Source organism: Melopsittacus undulatus, chromosome 16, assembly GCF_012275295.1.
Source record: "Melopsittacus undulatus isolate bMelUnd1 chromosome 16, bMelUnd1.mat.Z, whole genome shotgun sequence".
NCBI classification, from domain to species: Eukaryota; Metazoa; Chordata; class Aves; order Psittaciformes; family Psittaculidae; genus Melopsittacus; species Melopsittacus undulatus.
In genome coordinates, this window is record NC_047542.1 from 3272735 (window position 1) to 3293148 (window position 20414).

Below are 20414 nucleotides of genomic sequence, written 5' to 3' on the forward strand. Positions count from 1 at the left end.
ACAACAGCCCCAGCACAGAGTGAGGACACGGCTTGAAGCCAGTCCCTGAGCACCGGGGATCACAACTTCCACCATGCAGCACCTCAGAGGTGCCATGAGGGAAGGGGGTGAGGGAGGATCTGCTCCAGGCCCCCTCAGTGCACAGCCCGGCCATGCTGGTGTGGACGTCCCTTGTCAGCCAGTGCTGGGCTTTGCTCAGGGATGGGATGCTTCTGATGCCCATCCCTCCTCCCACCCCACAGGCCCCACTTCCATACTCCAGCTTGCTCCCATGGGAAGCCCGAGCATCCTAAAGGATGTGGGATGGATTTCACAGGCTGGTGGACACACATCAGGTACACGTGGGCACATTTTATTCTCTGGATGCACTCGCGCAGTGTTTCTGCTCAACAGCCAAAGCTTTATTGATTCCAAACCAGGACCCTTCTCCCCCTTCAGATTCCTATGTACCCCCTTTTCCCACCCCTCAACCACTCTTTTGCTTCCACTTGGATTATTATCCCTGCTTGGAGTCTGTTGTCTCAGAAGCCACCAACTGACAATTCATTCAAGTTTGGTTTTTCTCCCCGAGAACCATATAAATTACATGCAAAACATTGTACATAGAGATTAATATCAAAATGCATTACAGATCAGGTGCACTTGAAGCTGGACTCTAGGATATGGCAAACACACCAGGGTACATATTGCTTTGAAACCACCATTGTTTTTTGTTTTAATGTCATGCATACCACATAATAGTCTTTTGTTTTGTATTTTTGGGGGTTTTGTACAAAAATACCAGTGCTTATTATACTTAGTTACTGGAAAAGAAAAAAAACAACTCAGGTCTGCGTGCCCTCTTCAAAAGAAAGGTTTGTTGTGAGAGCATTGCGTAAATATATATACACACACATAAATGTTGATTTAATACTGTATATATATATATTTATTTAAGGGGAGGAAATAAACTAAAGGCAGTTTTAGCCATGGGCTTTGCTGAAGGAAAACTCCATTCTGTTGTTGAGCAGGAGGATAACGGAGGCAGAGCCAGACATCAGCCCAGCTCCATGGCAGGGTAGCAGAGAGATGCTGGAGAGGAACAGCCAGGCATTGCCCTGCAGGTAGGAGAGGGGTCCCCCCATCACCGAGCCCCATTGGGGAGGGCTGGGATGCAGGAGGATGGTTTATGGGTTGCGTGCTCCATGGCTTGATAAACTTGAAGGAGCTGGACCAAGCAGTGAGAAGCGATGGCAGACGGGTACATCTGTCCTGCGCCAAGAGGTACAAAGCTTGCAGGGACTCTTCTTTGAGGTGCTTGGTCCCCGCAGGAGGGCAACGGCATCCCTGGAGCTGGGATGGGGCTTTTCCATTCACCCCAATGTCGTGTCACCCCCGAGAAGCATTTCTGAAGGGGCTGAGCACTACAGGATGGCTTCTCCTCGACTGGGGAAAGCCAGAGGCTGCCCATGCTAAAAGTTGGTTTAGTTTGTTTCCTTCTTGAGATTGTTTCAAAAGTTTCCTCCAAGCTTATTGCACAAAAACCTTTGAAGTAAAACCCCTGTGCAAATCAAAGGAAACCTCATCACAGAATGCAAATGCCTAAAAATGCCGGTTCAGCAACACACACGGGACGTGGTGTAATGTCTTTGGTACCAATCTGCCAATTTATTTCACATTAAATCCACCACCACCACCAGCAGCGACCCTACTGGTATTAAGAACTGGATGCAAACATATGTTCAGAGTGTTTTAATAACAAAGCATTCCAAGGCAAGTTAACACGGAGCACAGGGTATGACTTCGGTTCCTGTCGGGCATGGCACTCTCCCCCCGTGCACACTCGTGGCAGTTCAAACAAAGCAGAAAATAATAATATATATATATATATTTCCCCCTTTTCAAGGCATGTTGCAGAGAGTCCCCACAAGTTCATGCTGCTTGACCATGCCTTTCAACGTAGAGCACCAATCTCCCCCAACTCTTTTGTAACATCCTCAATAACTTAACCCAATCTGCTGCCAGTATATCACAGAAACTAAATAGAAAACATACTTTACAGGGAAAAAAAACCCCAAAGAGAAGGATGTATGCACAATAAACGCTGATACTTTAAGCAACCAGCCATACCAACATAATTTATATATATATATATAAAAACCCCATTTCTGTCATCCAACTAACATCTAGTATAAAGATGGCTGCTTGGAGAAAAGGAAGCTGACTGGCATCCGCCTGTGAACTGCTGTCACACAGCCACGCGACTCAAGGCTTAGTTAGTTTTTTTGTCTTTTAAACAAAATACATATGGCTGACGTAAAAATATCAGTTTCTGAGCTAAAGAAAACTATATTTTTTCATATCTTTTTTTTTTTGCATAATATTTATATAGAATTCTTCTTTCTCCCCCCCCACCCCTAATGTGGAAACTAGAACAACAAAAATAGATCAACTCAGGACCAACCAGACCCTTGTGGCAACCTTCTGGGAGCAACTTTGAGAGCCTCCAAAGTTGGCTTTTTGTTGTTGGTTTAAGTCTTTGCAACAGGTCTGAGGTATTAAAAAAATATCAAAAGAAAGAAAATTGGTGCATTCCCCCCCAAAGTATTTAATAAATATTTCTGTGTAAGAACACCATATTTTCACCTTTTTTTTTTTCTTTTTTCTCAAATATTTAACATAGAAAAAAAGTGATCTTTGAAGCAATGTCACCTTTAGTACAGCCTCAAACCCCAGAACCACCCCTTTTGGCTCTCCTGTTGCCACTTGGCAATAACCCCCCTTGCCCTGCCCAGGGTAGGTCTCAGCTCGTGTATGGAAGGAACGGGGAGGGCAGGGGGCTTGACATTGAATTTGCAATTGAGATGGGCAGTGGTGGCAATTGCTTCTTGCTGTTGGCAGTGTAGAGCCCAGCCTTCCCCCCCTCTGCCAGCACCGAGGCAGGACACCTGGGAGAAGGACCTTTCCTCCGGGCAGGAATGGGGTGAGCTCGTCCTTCCCTCCTCCCACCCCAAGGAAGGGACGAGTTGGTGCTGGGCTGGCAACAAAACAAAGACACTTGGTTTGTGTTGGTGGTTAAGGAACACTTATTTCTTGGCAAAGAACTGGGCCCTCGAGTGGCAGGTGGTGCTGCAGGCAGTGCTTGGAGAAGGCACGGGAGATTCTGCTGTGCGTTCAGAAAGGAAAGGAAAGAAGAAACCAGCCAGCCCCCCCCTCTTGCTCAAAGCTCTCTGCTTCCAGGGATGGAGGCTAGGCAAACACAATGATGTGGTACAGCCAGTTACAACCACGTTCTCTCTGCTTCCAACCAAGCCAAACAGGATGAAGGAGAGAAGGCAGCGGAGCTTCCTCCAGCCCTGCCTGCCTGGGGCCAGTAACCAGGGGTGCACCAGCAAGGGGAAGAAACTAAACCCAAGCAAAGCAAACTGCTGCCTCCTGCTCAGTCCCATGGCTTCACAAGAGGGTCAAGTTCAGAGGACACTGGGGGGGCCTCTGGTCCACTAAAACAGGACTCCTGCCAAATAGTCACAAGAGACCAAGGTGAGGCAGGATGCAGGGTGAAGAGATGACCTTCAAGAAAGTAGGAAGCAAGGCAAAGCCTCCATGCAGCACCTTCACTGGAAGACCTGCAGCCAACCAACCAACCTGCCACCTCAGGCAAATCAAGGGTCCTGCTATGGGTGCTAGAGCCTCCTCCCCTTCCACTGCCTAAAGACTGAACCTGACTTATCCCTTCCACAGTTGTGAGGCTGACCCACTGGAGGGTAAATAACCTGATGCTTGTTCTCCACTCAGCCTGCTAACACCTGGGCAGCGATGCGCAGAGCTGGTGGGCATGGCTGGAGCATCCTCTGGGGTTCCTCGGCAGTTAACCAGAGCTTGGACTCCAAGGCAAAAGGCTTATTTAACCCAACACTACAGACATGCCAGAACAGGCAGAAGTCCCTTTGCTCTCACTGGCAGGAGCTGTTCAACCTTTGCAAGGTTCTTCCCTTCACAGCTCTTCAAAAGCAGAAGAGATTAATCCCTAAGACTCCCCAGGAAGGAGCCCTTCCCACAACCGTGGGCTTTTCCTTCACCACCCTTCTACTGCCACTTCACCTCCGCCTTGCTTTGTAGAGAAACCAGAAGCTTTTTACATCCAGCAAGGTTACAGCCAAGTCACCTTCATTCCTGATCTACCAATGGAAACAGAGAGAGGAGTGTGTGCGCATACACATGGAGGAGGAACTGCAAAGGCTAGGTACCATTTTCAAGGTGGAAGACTGGTGTATACATCCCTGTATCTGTCAAACCTGTGAGTAAACACCTTCCCCTGGCTGGGTTGGTTTTTCATTTATTTGTCATTTCTCCCCCACTTCCCACTGGGGAGTTCTGGGGGGCAAATCCCACAAGCACAGAACAAACCCCACTGTTAGAAGAAAACCCTAAAAACCACAAGTGGAAGAAAAAAACCCCAACAAAACCCTAAAAGAAAAAGAAGAAATAAAAAATCAAAGTCACAAATGCTCCCAGCCCCGAGGCTGAGCACGTGCGTTTAAGACTACAACTTGAACTTCCTTTGAACATGCATTTTGCAATGTGACAACCCCCCCCCCCAAACATCAGACACATGGAGCCCAACTCTCGGAGAGGAAATAACCTGGCTGCTTCACTTGGGCGAGTACCACTGAAAATGAGGGATGGAGATGCACAAGTTTGGCTTCGCCTCTCTCCCAACACCCAGCATCGTGGTACTCTGGTTCCCACTGCTAAATAATGGTAAAAAATAGAACAAAAAAACCCCAAATCAAACCAACCCCCCCCAAAATGAAACACCAAAATGATATACGTATGAGCAGTTTGACACGAAGTGACCGCAGTGTGTGATCAGTTACTGGTGCCGGTGTCACACAGGGCGAGGGGCGAAGGTGGAGGAGGAGAGGGGGTTCAAAGTTCTAAGGTCAAACTGATGTCTCCAAGCTGTGTATGGGGCTTTCGGGCTCTGGAACGGTGAGCTCAGCTTGATCGCTGTCCACTGCATTGTTATTTCTGTTGAGGGGTGTAGATCCCCCCAGGATACCCCCACCTCGCTTTTTGAGTCCGTCAGTCTCGGGGTCGTCTTCAGCGCCGTCAAGGAATGGTGTTCGAGGCTCGTCTTCCTCCAGGATGAACTCTGGGTGAGTCATGAAGTTATGGATGGAGCTTCTGGATTCGGGTTTCTCGAGGCCTTCGTACAAGGAGCTACGGAACGCATTCACCACTTTGATCTGCCGGAGGCGAGGAGCGGGGGGGATAAACAGAAGAGGGGTCAGTACCTGCTCGGAGGGGCCAGAGCTCCCAGGAGAAAGTCAAAGTAACTCATAAAGACACAAGAAAACAAAAAGCACAACAACAACAAGAACCACCACTGAGCAGACAGCTAAGTCGAAATGAAACATCTATGGTGAACTAGGAGGGCCAGCATGGATCAGACTCAGGCACTAGGTGTGTGATGGGGAATCAACCGACTATGGGGCGACTTCAGAAGCTGCAAGAAAAGACACAAAACAACTCAAAAACCACAACCAACCCCCAGATCACTTCCAATGAACAGAAGCCAAAATGCATTAGTTGTCATTATGGGTGCGCACGCGTTATCTGTGTGTACAAACGAGGACAAGTGGAACTACGACTCAAAAAAGAGGTGGGTTAGACAAACAGCAAAAAACTACTGTGGGAGCCACGTGTGTGTGTGTTCTAGTTTGGGTTTAGACCTATAGAAAGGAATGGGCTTCAAAAAGGTGTCACAAACTTTTCAAGCCCATGTGAAGCAGCAGGTCCAAGTGGATGCCATGAGCACTAAAACTGGACCCAGCTAAACATGCAAGAAGGAAGCCAGATCTGTGCGAGTTTGCCCACACAGCTGCCACCTGGATCCTGGGCTGAAGCTCTGGATCCTTCCCTACATGCTGAAGAAGACCCAGCAGTTTCCAAAGGCCGTTGTTCTTTTGGATGCTCTGCATGAGAAACAACCTCAAACTCTGCTAGAAAGCCTGGCCACACATCCACAGGCTGCCAGCCCTGCCACAAGCCAGACTCAGTGTATTCCAAGCAGATCCAGAGCCCGGTTTGGACAACTGGGGTATGGCTCTGCTACCTCCATAGCACTGGAATGGAGAGGTCTGGAAACAAGCAAGTGATGGATTCACTGATCCCTCCATTTCCTCTGGAAATCCAGCCTTGAGGCCTCCAGCTCTTGGCCTCCCTTGCAGCCAAGTCACAGTTTGGATGGATGGGTGACAAGCATCAGACCCAGTGAACAGAGGGGCAGGAGGTGGCAGCACCATAGGGCTGCAGCAGAACCCTCTGCCCCAGTGCAGGCACTGACATGCATGAGACAATGACTTGTGCATCCCAAGTGCAGCAGAGCTCCAGCTGTCCTGGGTGAACTGGGGCTATAATCACTCCGAAAGATGTCAGATAGCATCAACTGCAGCAGAGTGATGCAGTATGTGGGGTTCTGAAGCAGAGCTAACAAACCGAACAGCTCAGGGTCTCCCAAGGGAACTGGGACATCTCTTGCCTTTCTAGAGGAGGAAGCATTGTCAGCAAGCACGAAGCATCCTGCACAAGCTCTCATGTGTCTTATGACAGCAAGAGAAGTCTTTACTCTGCTAAGCAGAGGTCATCTGGGAGCGGGAGATCTGTTCCACTTCTCCTCTGGGAAGGAAATGCCTCCAGAACACTGTGAGACTTTGTTCAGCATCCCTGGGCACAGCAGGGACATTGGTTAACACCTCTCTGTAGCAGTGCCAGTCATCCTGCTCCATCTCCTGCCCCGTGGAAGCAGCAGGAGCTACCTTCATCTGCTCTCACCACCCAAGGAACCCAGTCCCCACCGTTTTCCCTGCATGGCATCCCTGGGGACTGAAGCTGGGGCGCAAAAAGGAGCAGATCACACATCCCACAGAAGGGGTGCTCCTCCGCAGCATCCCTAAGCTACACCTTGAGAACCTCCCCATCACCCAACCACTGCCCAAGGAGTGCAGAGCTGCTGGAGAGAGACTGATTCACATATCCCCTTGCAAGCTGATGAGGCAGATAAAGATGTGTGTGTGTTCTGGGCTGTAGATCTGGTGGGTGAACAGAGAAGACACCCTTCTTCCTGGTGAGATGAGCTGGGTTAAAGTGTCCACCTCAGTCTGGTACACAGGCAGGATAGGAGGGAAGTTGCCAACCAGCACAGCCAGCGAGAGCTTCCTGGGGATCTCTGGTATCAGCACAGAGTATTCACAAAACCAGACCTGAGAGGTAACCCAGAGTCTCATGCCTGGATCCCTGGAGGTTTTACCTGGGAGATGCTCCAGGGCTCCCCTCTCGGGAGGGCTGAATCCATTCCCCATCTGGCTCAGAGATGGTGCTGCCCTCCCTGGGGCAGCAACGTGGCACCCCCAGGCACGGGGCTCAGCACATCCCAGCTGGAAACAAACACACCAGCTCTGCACACACCAATGCACACACACACGAGCTGGATGACAAGCACTCATGAGGAGAGGAGTGTGGGCCAGGTACCCCCCGGGATGCTGGAGCACCAGCTGGCCTGCAAAAGGGATGGTTTATGTAGCTGGGAACAGAGATCCAGAGCTGTGTTTGCTGCACTAACCCCCACAGGCAGATCCTGGGTAAATTCAGTGTTCAGTGTGAATGCACAGCACAAAGGAGACCACCAAGCAGGCCACCTTCTACCAAGAACCTGTCACATCATCCACACCTTAACAACAGCAACTGCAAGCACTGATAAAAGCACCTGCCCCTATAATGCAGTGTGCAAACCCAACTGAACCAACCACAACCAAGAGAGCCCAAGTGAATTGGGCAGCCTGCTACAAGCTTAGAGGCAGGAATAACTTCACAGAAGCCCTACCTGCCTCACTGCCTCAAGCACTGGTGAGTCCAGACCCCATCTACCACATCCCTGCCTTCAATGAACTTCATCACTGCTCACAAGAAACATCACTGCTCTACCAATAAACTTAAGCCATGGCTTTCCTCAAGCTCTTCTTACTTTGATTTAACCATCTCTGTCAGTAACTGCTGTGAAATTAATTCAGCTGTTCCCTTGTCAAAGGAATCCAACAGTAAGGAACTGCCTTCTGAAAGAGCAAAACCAAAACGCTCCCCACCGAGCCAACATCCCACCTCCCTCCTTTCCACCCACAACCTGCACAGCCTCCATCCTTCTCATTTCACAACCAGCCCTGCAGCACCACAATGTGCTGGGCAAACCCCACTGCTCACGTGGAGATGGGAATGACATCTTCTGTGGGAAGCCAGCAGCAGCTCCACCACTGACCCTGACTTGCTTTGCCCAGCTCCCTCAAAGCAGGGCAAAACCCCCATGGGAGACCAGCTCAGCCCTGCAAACCATCTCCTGAGGGTCATTGCTGAGATTCCTTCTCCTCCAGCACTCCAGAGGGGCACATCCCTCAAAAGTGCAGTGGATGGCAGAGGGACACTGTTAATCTGTAGGGAGGGAATAGAGAGAGGAGAGGGAAGCAGCAGAGGGAAACAGAGAGAAGTCCAGGCAGGAAACAGAGGGAAGACTTAGCAACCTGGGTTAGCTTCTTGTCAAGCTGTTTGCTGCCTGGAAAGGCACAAGCTATCCAAGTTATCTAGCCCCTTGCTGCGTATCAGGGAGAACATTCATCCACAGACTGCAAAAAAGCCATGGTTTGGTCTCACCCACCCAAGCCCACTACCCTGAGACCCCTCTAAGCAGGTTTCCTTCCCATTAGGAAGTCTCGGTGGTGCACGGATGCAGTCAGGAACAGAAGGCAGCTGCGCTGCTTCAGAAACACTGGGGTTAAACAGAATCAACTTCGAGCATCAGCATCAGCTAAATAGAGAGAAAACAAAATGATCAGGAATTCTCTCTTCTCTCCCACCGTGCACAAACAGTGCAGACTGAAAGCTAGTCCAAGAGTCACCAAGGGTCTTTCTTCAATAAGAGCAGAACACAGAAAATGACTGTGCAATAAAAAAGCCAATTATCCAGGAGGGAAACACTACCTACAGCCAGCCTGGCACAGCCCTGCAGAGAGAATCCACGCTCATGTGCTCCCAAGCCCGTCCATACAGATCACAATGAACACGGAGAGGGGCCCTGCACCAGAGAGGGCTTTCCTTTGGACTGGAAGCCCACAGCTAGATCCAGGATCCAGCTTTCCCACTGGTGTTCAGCAGGGCCACGTTTTCCATCTCCATTTGCATGCAAGAGTCGCGTGTGTCTGGTCTGCACACGCTGGTTCTCAGTGTGTGCAGAACAAGCTGGGCACCGGTGGAGCCTGGTGCTGTCCCTGCCGAGCTCCAGGGCTCACTCAGCCCCATCTCACAGCATGCAAGCTCACAGGCAGGATGGGGATGCTGCTTGCTTACAAGCCAGCTCTGAAACAGCAGGTTGAGCTGCAAGGCTTTGGGCAGCTCTGATGCATCACCATGGGCTGGCTGAGCCGCGGTAACCGGCTGCTCTCCCAACGGAGGAGCAAAGAGCCCTTCTCACAGCCATGCGAGAGGCAGGGAGCACACAGGCAGCCCCTTACCACGGCTCAGCCCATCCCAATAGCACACTCAGTACTGTGGGAGGGTCTGAGCAGCCACTCTGCCTCCAAACAGCTTTGGTAAAGCATCGTCTCTGCCCATCCCTGCCCTGCTGGGGCATCCCAGGGCTGGGCAGAGCCGCATGGGAAGGCAATGACACCTCTTGGGTGCAGTGTGCCCTTTTCACAGCAATGCTTTTTAGCTGCTCGTGAACACAAAGGTTCTCTAACTAGAACCACCAATTTTTGGCCCCCCTCAGGAGGGTGGACTCAAACATCAGTCCTGCAAAGGAGGAGAAGAGGTAAAACTGGAGGAAGCAACAAGGGATGGGGTGGGGGGAAAGGAGCAGGGTTAAAGATGCAACTGCATAAAAACTATTCCTTTTTCAAAACGCTCTCCCGCCCCATCCTTCATTTGGGAAATGAGTGTGAGTCAAGGTTTAGAGGGAGAGAGAACAGGCTGGGTTAGGTTGGTGCAGGTGCTCTCTGTGGTTATTAGAAGTCATGCATTGTAATAGACTATCACTCACTGCCCGCAGGAGGAGATGCAGCAGCAGCAGCAACAGCAGAAGTGGTGGGAGTGGAATTGACGGAGGAAAGAGCTACATGGGTTGGGCTAGAAACATTTTTTACATCGTGGTGCTGGCTCACGATGGAAGGTTGTCTCCTGAGGGCTCCCTGCAAAGAGGAGGCGCCGGTCTGGAATGTGTAAACTACGTCCATCTGCAAAGAACCAGAGAGTGAGATAGCGTCGCCCCGGCCAGAGACAGGGAGAGGGGATGGGGATGGAAGGGAGCAGGGAGGTTGGGCAGACACACAGGGACAGGAAGGAAGAAGGAGGATGGAGAGGTGGGAAGGAGGGAGCCCCCCACCCCGCACTCCCATAAACCCACACCGGGTTTGTGGCTGGCATTTCTGGGAGCAGAGGAGAGGTCCCAGGCTCAGGGTTTATCCCACCACCAAGAAGGAGGCTGTGGTGGGAGGGAGCGACAGAGGAAACACCTTGGGTTATCCCGACAATCTGCAGGAGGAGCAGAGACAGAGAGAGGGGTGGGCAGAGGTGTGAGCTGGCAGCCGGGGGTCTGGAAAACTGCACTGGGAAGGGTTTCTGGGCCTTCAGCCCATGGGATGCACATGGAGAGGCTGAATCCTGGGACACACGATGCTCCATGGCAGCCGGCCATGCTGGGAGGTGTCCCAGCCTCTGCCCCAGGCTCACGCTCTGCACAGGGCTCGCAGGGATGCGGCAGGGAAGCACCCTCAGTGGATGAGCCACAGTTCCTCTGTCACTGTACACCGAGGCCAGAGGAACCGAGCAGCATCCAGGTACCACTGTGGCTTCCAGCCCCATCCTGACCAGAGCACAGCCTCGGCTGCACAGCTCCTTAGGGAGGGACACCTCCTCCAGCCCCTCACGCTCACCCTGGAGGTGTTTTACACACTGCTTCACTCCTCCAGGCTGATCCCCCTGCATAGAGGGACCTCCCTTCCTGAGTGCACAGGAGTCCTGCAGGGAAGAGCCCTGTGCTCTCCAACACACACCGAGTCAGGACAGAAGCCCCAGGATGCTCGGGTTAACCTGCTCACTGCTCTGCTCAAGAGGCTCCAGGACGTGCCAGCATCCAGGAACGTTCTTCATGTTGCAAGAGCTCATTTCAGCCCAAATCCATTCCAGCTGCAGGGAGATACCTGTGAGGCTCAGCCTCAGCGGCACACGTGGCCACTGGTACTGGGGCTGTTCATATGCAACTGGACCCTTCCAGAGCAGCCCAGTGCTCCCAGCACATCTCTCATGTGAACGAGCCACACAGAGCTGTCAGCTCAGCCCCATGCACTGCCCTGGGCTGCACAAAAGCCCCTCTGCCCCTCACCATGGGCTCTCCCTCATCATGAAAGCATCAAGACAAGAGCTCACAGAGAAGCAAAGTTAACACAGCACTGAACGGCTGCTGTGCTCGCTCCATGTCTGGGCCACCCTGGTGACCTCCATCTGTTGGAGGGGCAGAGGAGGATGAACAGAAGGTTCACAGCAGCCCTGCATGCCAGGGGACATGGGAGACCTACAGCTTTCCTCCATGGGGCAGCTCTGCCCCGGTGTTGAGGAAAGACAAGAGACAGTGATTCACTGCAGGGAGCTCCCCCTGCCCTGCCCAGCAGCATTCCAGGGTTCAAAAACGCACCCTTTCAGGCAAAAACTGAGTCAGGGAGAAAGAGCTGATGTAGAAACCACATTAACAGATGGATTCTCCTCCCTTTGTGTGCCATGCGGCCAAGAGCTCCAGGCCAGAGGACTGCAGACTGGCAGGGAGGGGTGGCAAGAGCCCTTGGCCAAAGAGCTGTCAGGAAGGACAGCAGAGGAGTGAGAGCAGCAAGGCTCTCTTGCAGGCAGATTCCTCTTGGGCACATTCCCCTCTGGAAGCAGCAGCCCCACAGTGACCAGGAGCAGCTTCAGAGCTGACACCTCCAAGAGCCCTGGAGGCTCCGTGCCCTGACCCCACAGCTTCTGAGCACCCTCCTGTGCTGCATGAGGTGCCCATCAGCAGCACATCCGGCCTCAGGCTGCAGGACACTGTGTTCCACATAGGAACAGGTTTGTGCCTCCCCTGGCCCAGACCCAGGCTGTCCTGGTTTCCCAACCAGAAAGGCACAGGTGGTGGGAGAAGTCTAGCCCAGGAGGTGATGGCATCCTCTGAGCAGCAGCCTCTTTCCAGGCAGAGCCCCTGGAGAGAAAGAGAAAGAAGGAAAGAGAGAGAAGGAAGAGCCCCCCCCGTCCCCACTGCCCCACAGTACCTGTGTCTGTATCCTATTGAGACCCCTGAACCACAGGATCTGCCCACGCCGCAGCTCCATCTCAGCATGGTCGATCTCATCCACGTCTTCAGGCAGCTCCTCCTCTGGGATCTCCTCCTTGGTGATGCCATGGCCAGCTTCCTTCAGGAACTTCAGGTGGCTGGTTGGGACAGTGCAGATGAGCTGGGGAGAGAGCAGCTCCTTAGCTTGCACGTTGGGGCAAGCGTGGAGTCCACCACCAAAGGCAAGCAACAAACTGCCAGGACTCAGCTGACACCCGCAGAGCACTGCTTGGAAGCAGGGTGGGAACAAGGAGCAGATGCACAACCTCCCCTCCTCACTGCTGGGATGGAGCTCGAATGGAGCATCCCCCCTTGCAAAGCTGCCTTAACACCAGGGAGGACAAGGAGGACAAGGCAGGCTGGGCTGCGAGTGCATGGCACATGGGGTGCTCTTCAGGCTGGCTCTTACCTGGCCCCACAGGAGCTCTCCCACTCCGATAAAAATACACCAGAACCATTGGCTGAGGGTGAGCCCGGAGCAGCTGAACGGCTTCCCCCCAAACTCCACAATGAGGATCTAGAGCACAGGAGAGAACAAGTCACACACTACGGAGCTGCAGGGGCTGGCATAGCGCAGCCATGGGACCACAGGGTCCCCTAAAGGCCACACAGCTCTTCCCCCCCTCCCAGGGATCACAGGAGGAGCCAAGGACCTCAGACAGGACACGGGTGATGGATTTAAACTGGAACAGGGGAGGTTCAGGTTGGAGATAAGGCAGAAGCTCTTTGCTGGGAGGGTGCTGAGGTGCTGGCACAGGGTGCCCAGAGAAGTGGTGACTGCTCCATCCATGGCATGTTCAAGGCCAGGTTGGACAGAGCCTTGGGCAACATGTGTGAGGCAGCTCTGCCAATGGCAAGGGGTTGGAACTGGATGAACTTCAAAACCATTCAATGATCTATGACCTATGTTATTAACTTCACAGGACACCAGAGAGGCACTGCCTGGCCCTGCCACCTCCCAACACACTCTAGACCCCAATAACCAGGCTTTGTGTCACCAGCAAGCTGCTGGAGCAGAATAAAAGGGACAGAACCAAGCTGAGGGCAGCGACTGCAGCAAACACCGGTCCTCCTGTGGCACAGTCCCATCCCAGCCCCACCATTCATTCCCAAAGCTTCACCTGAGCTGCAAACGTGCCCAGCACCACAGAGCAGAAGATGGGGTTGCGGTAAATGGACTCGAAGACGTTCCTCTCGCCGTGGATCTTGCGGGCATTGATCTCATTGAACAGCTGCATCATGACAAAGGTGTTGAAGACGATGGTGTAGTGCTCGGTGGGTGGTGAGTGCAACGGGGCATTGCGGCCGCTGTCGATGTCAAAAAACCTCTCCCCTAAGCAGACAAGTGGGACCGGGGAGGGGATGGGGAAGGACAGGGAAGAGAGAAGGTGAGAACCTGGCTCCTCACTTCTGTTTCGCACTGCGGGAGGGGGAATTAGGACCATGGGCTCTTGCTGATGATCCCTTGACCCAGTTGGAGTCCCCCAATGAATGCTTAAAGATGTTGAAAAGCTGCTTTCCTGCCTCTAGAACTAAAACCCCTCTTCCTTATTACCCTTCTGCTTCCCATCTGTTATTATTAAGCCTTCCAGTACCTAAAGGGGCTACAAAAAGGCTCGAGAGGGGCTTGGGACAAGGGCCTGTAGGGACAGGCCAAGGGGAATGGCTTGAACCTGCCCGAGGGGAGACTGAGCTGAGCTCTTAGGCAGAAGCTGTTCCCTGGGAGGGTGCTGAGGCGCTGGCACAGGGTGCCCAGAGAAGCTGTGGCTGCCCCATCCCTGGCAGTGCTCAAGGCCAGGTTGGACACAGGGGCTTGGAGCAGCTGCTCCAGTGGAAGGGGTCCCTGCCCGTGGCAGGGGTTGGAGCTGGAGGAGCTTTGAGGTCCCTTCCATCCCAAACCATTCCATAGTTCTATGATTAAATAAGCTCTGTCCTGGCCAACACAAGTCCACCGAGTGACCACAGAGAACAAGGGATGCAGGGCTGGGACATCTGCCCCTTTCTGACCATCATCCTGTTTGTTGGGGCCTCAAAGCTCACCTGCAAAGAGCAGTGTGAAGATGATGGCGAGCTGGTACACGGCATGCCCCAGGATGTTCTTCATCATGGTGCGGGAGATGAGCGGCTTGTTGCGGCCATAGGGCTTGCGCAGCAGCAGGGACTCACATGGGGGCTCTGTGGCCAGGGCTAAGGAGGCGAAGGTGTCCATGATCAGGTTCACCCACAGCATCTGGACAGCCTTCAGCGGCGAGTCCTGCAGAGAGAATGGGGGGAAGAACACATCACACCACCAAACCCACCCTCTTCTCCCTCCTGGTGTCACAGGAGCCTCCGCTCTCCTCCCACCCAGCCCAGCACCCCCTTACCTGCGTGATGCAGGCCCCCGTGAAGGCCACGATGACGGCCACCACGTTCACAGTCAGCTGGAACTGCAGGAACTTGGAGATGCTGTCGTAGACGTTGCGGCCCCACATCACTGCCTTGACGATGCTGGTGAAGTTGTCGTCCGTCAGGATGATGTCCGAAGCCTCCTTCGCCACGTCCGTGCCTGCGATGCCCTTGAGGAGCAGGGAGAAAGCACAGGGGTGAGTCATGGAGCAAGCTCCATGCCTGGCATCTGCCTGGCTCTGCTTCTTCCCAAGAGAGAAACCCACCAGAGCCAGAGGAGCCAGAGCCCATCCTGTGTTTGACAGTGAGTTCTACCACAGCACCCAGGGGTGCAGAGGCTCTGTAGCAGTGAAGCCTTCAAGAACACACATGGGCTCTGGGTCACTGCTGCTTTTCAGCCCCACACTGGCCACGTTTGTTGTGCAGGAGCTGAGCTCGCTGCTTTTCTCCCTGCTGGCACACAGAGGCGCTTGCTTTGCAGTGATTGAATGCACTGAGGCTCATAAAGAGCCGGCTCTGTCTCAGGCAGGGACACCCAGGCTGCTGCTGCAGGGTGTGAGCTTCAGATGCAGCTGGACAGAGCTGTGCCATGTCCCCTCTGCTCCCCACTCTCTGGAGGTCCAGCACTTTGCCCCCAGCAAAGCTCAGTGCCTGGCCCCATGGCAGGGCTGCTCCTGCACGTGAAGAGCCTGGATGAAGAGCTGCAGGGATGAACCATGCCATGGTGGCTCACTGGGTGAGTTACTGACCCCACAGCTCAGCCACCAGGGCCAGGAAGGTCCCTGCAAGGATCATGGTACCTGCAGCTTGACGTGGTCCCTGCAGCTGGGATGGAGGAGCCCAGTAAGGCAGCATCCCACTGAGTGCTTTCCATCAATCTTTTGCTATGCATTTAATGAGAATTAAACCAAACCTCCAAATCAAGTTCCGCTAATCCAGAAATATGAGAATAACCAAGTGTGCCATTAGTTCTGCACCCAAAGAGAGTGGGAAATCCACTGCCCATCCGTACCATAGCAAACCCAACATCAGCTTTCTTCAGAGCTGGGCCATCATTGGTCCCGTCCCCAGTCACAGCCACCACCTGCCTCTGGTCACCAATGGTGCTGTCGATGATGCCTGGAACAGAGATAAGCAGTTGAGAGGAAACTAAGCCCCAAAGGCAGGGTCTGGGCTGCAAAAGCCCCCGTGCAGAGCAGGATGAGACAGTGGGAGGCAGCAGCTCACCTTTCACCAGCGTGTGCTTGTCTGTTGGGGAGGAGCGCGCCAGCACACGCAGCTTGGGCCAGATCTTGTCCAACTGCTCCTGTTCCACCTGCAGGACAAAGCAGGTGTGAGAAGGGGCAGGAGCCCCCCTGGAACCTTCTGCCCCACCTGGAGCACTGCGTGCAGTTCTGGTGTCCTCATGGAAGGACATGGAGCTGTTGGAGTGAGTCCACAGGAAGCCACAAGGATGGGCATCAGAGCAGCTTCCAGTGTCTGAAGGGGGCTACAAGGATGCTGGAGAAGGACTCTGCATCAGGGACCAGTGTGATAGGACAAGGAGTGATGGGTTCAGACTGAAACAGGGGAAGTTCAGGCTGGAGATAAGGAAGTTCTTCACTGTGAGGATGCTGAGGCACTGGCACAGGGTGCCCAGAGAAGTGGTAAATGCTTCATCCCTGGCAGTGTTCAAGGCCAGGCTGGACAGAGCCATGGGTGACATGGCCTAGTGTGAGGCATCCGTGCCCATGGCAGGGGGCTGGAACTGGATGATCTTAAGGTCCTTTCCAGCCCAAACCATTCTATGATGCTGTGACAAGACAGAGCCTCCACCTCCAAGCACCCAGATAATTCAGTTGCACTGGGTACAGATCCCAGCAAGCAGAGGGACCAGCTGCATTTACCCATAGATAAGAGGAACCCCCCCCCCCCCCAGGGCTGCTCTCCCACCTCTCCCTTCTCATTGCGGATGAGGCGGTTGAACTCCTTCCCCTCCAGGCACAAGAAGTCCTCCCCTGGCAGCAGGATGCCACACTTGGTGGCGATGGCACGGGCGGTGTTGATGTTGTCCCCAGTCACCATCCGGACCGTGATGCCAGCACGCTGGCACTTCAGGATGGCATCTGGCACCTGGGGGACAAGGACACATGGGTCTGGATGCTTAAAGTATCCCCTGAAACAGGCAGCTCCTCTCCCATCCTCCCTAAAAGGATCTGGAAGGGGCCCTGGTGGGGTCAGGAACCTGCATTCACCCCGAGCTCAGTGCTCACACTGCGGACGAGATGCTGAACCAACAAATCCCCCTCCAGCACCAGCATAAGCATCAAGGGAAAGCCATTGGGGACTGGAGAAGATGCCTGCCCTGCTCCCAGCCTCATGTGCCTGTCCAGAGCAGCTCCTCCAGCACCAAGGGGGAGGCAACCTCGCTGCCTCCCCCCATCATGCTGCGGTGCTGGGCGCCAGGCCTTGGCCAGGCGATCCATCACAACGGGGGCACTTGAGCCACCCTGCTCCAGCAGCACTAATGGGTTTAGCCATTACAGAGTGGTGGGGGAAGAGGATATTAGTGAGGAATTAGCAAATTGAATCAGTGGCCTCCAGAGCTGGTGCAGACGGGGCATCTGTAATGCAATTCCCAGCCCCAGATACTTGAACATCTAATCAGGAAAGATGCAGCAAGGCAGGAGAGTGGGGGCAAGCTCCAAAATGTAATCAGGAGGCAGGTATTGGAGGGCTTATTGCATTAGCCCAGCTGCCTGCCCCAGCAGAGGCGGAGCTGTGTGAGAGGAACCAGCTGCATCAGCCCTGTCCCACTCCAAAATCCCCACTGCCCCTGTATGGTGCCTCTCTGCAGCCCTCAAGTGGTGTAGAACCCTAATGCACTAAACCCCTGTTAGCAATGGGGGGAAAGAGTGGGCAGAAACACCCTGCCACCAGGCCATTCTGGGCAGGCAGGGGAGAGAAACGCCAGCAGGATGGAGCTGGTAGCCTGGGGTACTTCAGAGATGGCAGCAGAGGAGCCAGGATGGAGAAGGTTCAGTACCTCTGGCCGCACAGGGTCCTCTATCCCCACCACAGCAATGCAGGTGAGGTCAGACAGGATCTCGTTCTCACTGTCCCAGTCGGGCTCAGCATCAGCAGGGAAGTCCCGGAACGCCAGGCAGATGGTGCGCAGCCCATGGCAGGCCATGGGCTCAATCACCTTCTTCACCATCTCATCCCGGTCCTTCACCTTGAACACCCGGGGGTCACCGTTCTTGTCCAGGATCTTGGTGCACCTAAGGCAGGAGCAGGATGGAGGGTGAGGCAGGAGCACATGGTGCCAGCATCTGCTCCCCCAGTCACCCAGCTTCCCCATCCCTTTCCCAAAGTCACCCTAAAAGAGTTAAACATATCCCACAGCAGCACCTCCCTGCTCCAGAACTGGGCATCCTTCACCCTGCATCCCCCCCCAAACAGCTCCCTGGTGCATCTCAGCCTAAAGCCCATGGGATGGGGAGAGGACCAGCGTGCTGAAGGAGGATGGTTACTTGCGGAGGATGATCTCGGAGGCTCCTTTGCTGTACATGCGGAAGCCACCGTTGCTGTTCTTCAGGACCGTGCTCATGGATTTGCGCACCGAGTTGAAGGTGTAGACCTTGTAGAGCTTCTCCTCTGGCACCTCGTTCCGCACAGCCTGGTAATCCTGCTTCAGGTCCAGCACGAAACCCAGCAGGGCACACTCGGTCTTGTTCCCCACTTGCCGGGGTAGCCCCCCTTCCTTCTCGGGTGGCTGCAGGGGAAAAAGGAAAGGGAAACACATGCCAAACCTGGATAGAGCAGGATGGGAGCTGCAGGTGGGAAGACCAGCACACAAGGTTGCAGTTCTCCAACTCACCAGGATCTTGGATGTGTAAGCTGAGTTGATGGAGACACCATTGACAATGAGGTCCAGGGTCTTGGGCAGGATGGCTTCAGGATCAGGAATCTGGCGGTAGTGGGTATCCCCCACATAAGCCTGCACCACTGTCATGCGGTTCATGGTGAGCGTGCCCGTCTTGTCTGAGCAGATGGCAGTGGCATTGCCCATGGTCTCACACGCATCCAAGTGCCTCACCAGGTTGTTGTCCTTCATCATTTTCTGCAACAGGTACCACAACAGGCGTGTCAGAGCCCAAAGCCTTGAAATCCCTCATCATAACCATGGCAACCCCATTGCCCCATGGCCTCACCTTCACCGAGTAGGCCAAGGAGATGGTGACTGCCAACGGGAGCCCTTCAGGCACAGCCACCACCAACACGGTGACCCCGATGATGAAGAACTTGACGAAGTACTGGATGTAAATGGGGGTGCACTCTGCCAGCCAGGGCCGCCGCTGCACCCCAAACGTGTCGATCACGAAGTACAGCACCAAGATGATGACCGTGATGGCTGACATGATCAGCCCTGGGGGAAGCAGAGCCAGAGCAGGAGGTGAGGGGATGCCAGGCAAGGGGACAGCAAGGGGACAGCTCATGGAAGGCCACCTACCTGCCTTCCCAATCTGGACTGCCAAGCGTGTGAGCTTCCCCTGCAGAACAGACTTCTCTTTCTTAGGCACCTTCACCTTCTTCTTCTCCTTCTCCTCATTTTCCACCCCTTCCTGGCTCTTCAGGGGCTGGATCTCTAAGGCCACACCATCCTGAGTTTTAGCTACAGCCCAGGGTAAAACAAGACACCACGTGTGAATAGGAGAGAGACCAGGAAAACCTCTGGGACACCACTGAGAAAGATGGTGGTGAGAGAGAGAAAACCCAGAACAAGAACCATTCCCGACGACACACGCATCCGAGCACATGGAAACCTCCTGTCCCGGGGCCCTGCCTCTTCCTTATGGGGCAGTTTTCTGTTATCTACCCCAGCCCTATGGATAAAGGATCCTCAGAGCTGACACTGGCACCAGTCACACCTCTAAGGCAGCACTGCAAGGGTCTGGCCAGGGTCTGGCGTGGAAGCAGGTCTCTTCTAGCCTCCCCTATGGGTGCTTTGCACCCTGCAGCAGATGGGGAAGCCTTTTGGGCTGACCCCAGAGAGCCTCCAGTGCTCCCAGTCTCCTGATGAGCATCCCCAGTCCCTCCCAGTGCCACCTGTGCAGTGCCCTGTGGGCAGCTCAGCAGCAATCGCCTGCCAGGGGAGTGACGGGGTGAGATGGAGGGGGACGGTTAGCCATTGGGATGGAGATTGAAGAGGAGTGAGCAGCTCCTTGGATCCCAGCCCTGAGCCATCCATCACGTCTTTAGGACCCGGGACAGCCGGACTTTCAGTGGCTATAATGGCCTGGTCCAGGTGAAGGTCTGCACCAGGAGACCCAGCTCAGCTGGAAGTTCTGGAGAGGGATGGGAAGAGGGTGGGAACCCCCCCTCAAAAGCTGCCTGCAGGCCCCCCAGGACCTGTCCCCTCCTGGCTGCTGCTGCTGCTGCTGGAGTCACCCCGGTAGCTCCAGCAGCTCCACATCGGACACCTCCACGGTTACAACAGACCCGACACGGACAGAACAAGCACCCGGACACAGTCTGACGGGAAGGAGAGCAACTCAAACTGCTGAGAGGAGAGAGAAAGAGAGAGGTGGAGAGAGAGGTGCAGGGATGGGCTTCCTCCACAGCCTGCAAAGAACAGGGTGAGAAACACTGGCGAGGA

The 20414-nt window shown here is 54.1% G+C and overlaps 1 protein-coding gene across 1 annotated transcript in view; it reads right to left on the reverse strand.

The window, feature by feature from the left end:
- Positions 1 to 1622: 1622 nt before the first annotated feature.
- ATP2B4 (ATPase plasma membrane Ca2+ transporting 4) overlaps positions 1623 to 20414 on the reverse strand; it is a 43675-nt gene continuing 24883 nt past the window's right edge. Inside the window, exons 8-22 of the mRNA XM_034069926.1 lie at positions 19269 to 19430; positions 18970 to 19184; positions 18636 to 18878; positions 18289 to 18530; positions 17802 to 18036; positions 16709 to 16888; positions 16004 to 16091; positions 15789 to 15895; positions 14755 to 14946; positions 14429 to 14642; positions 13510 to 13721; positions 12798 to 12905; positions 12327 to 12509; positions 10143 to 10259; positions 1623 to 5228 (exon numbers count right to left, since the gene is read on the reverse strand). Coding sequence (XP_033925817.1) covers positions 4923 to 5228; positions 10143 to 10259; positions 12327 to 12509; positions 12798 to 12905; positions 13510 to 13721; positions 14429 to 14642; positions 14755 to 14946; positions 15789 to 15895; positions 16004 to 16091; positions 16709 to 16888; positions 17802 to 18036; positions 18289 to 18530; positions 18636 to 18878; positions 18970 to 19184; positions 19269 to 19430 — 2804 coding nt within the window. The 3' untranslated portion in view covers positions 1623 to 4922. The remainder of the gene's footprint in view (positions 5229 to 10142; positions 10260 to 12326; positions 12510 to 12797; positions 12906 to 13509; positions 13722 to 14428; positions 14643 to 14754; positions 14947 to 15788; positions 15896 to 16003; positions 16092 to 16708; positions 16889 to 17801; positions 18037 to 18288; positions 18531 to 18635; positions 18879 to 18969; positions 19185 to 19268; positions 19431 to 20414) is intronic.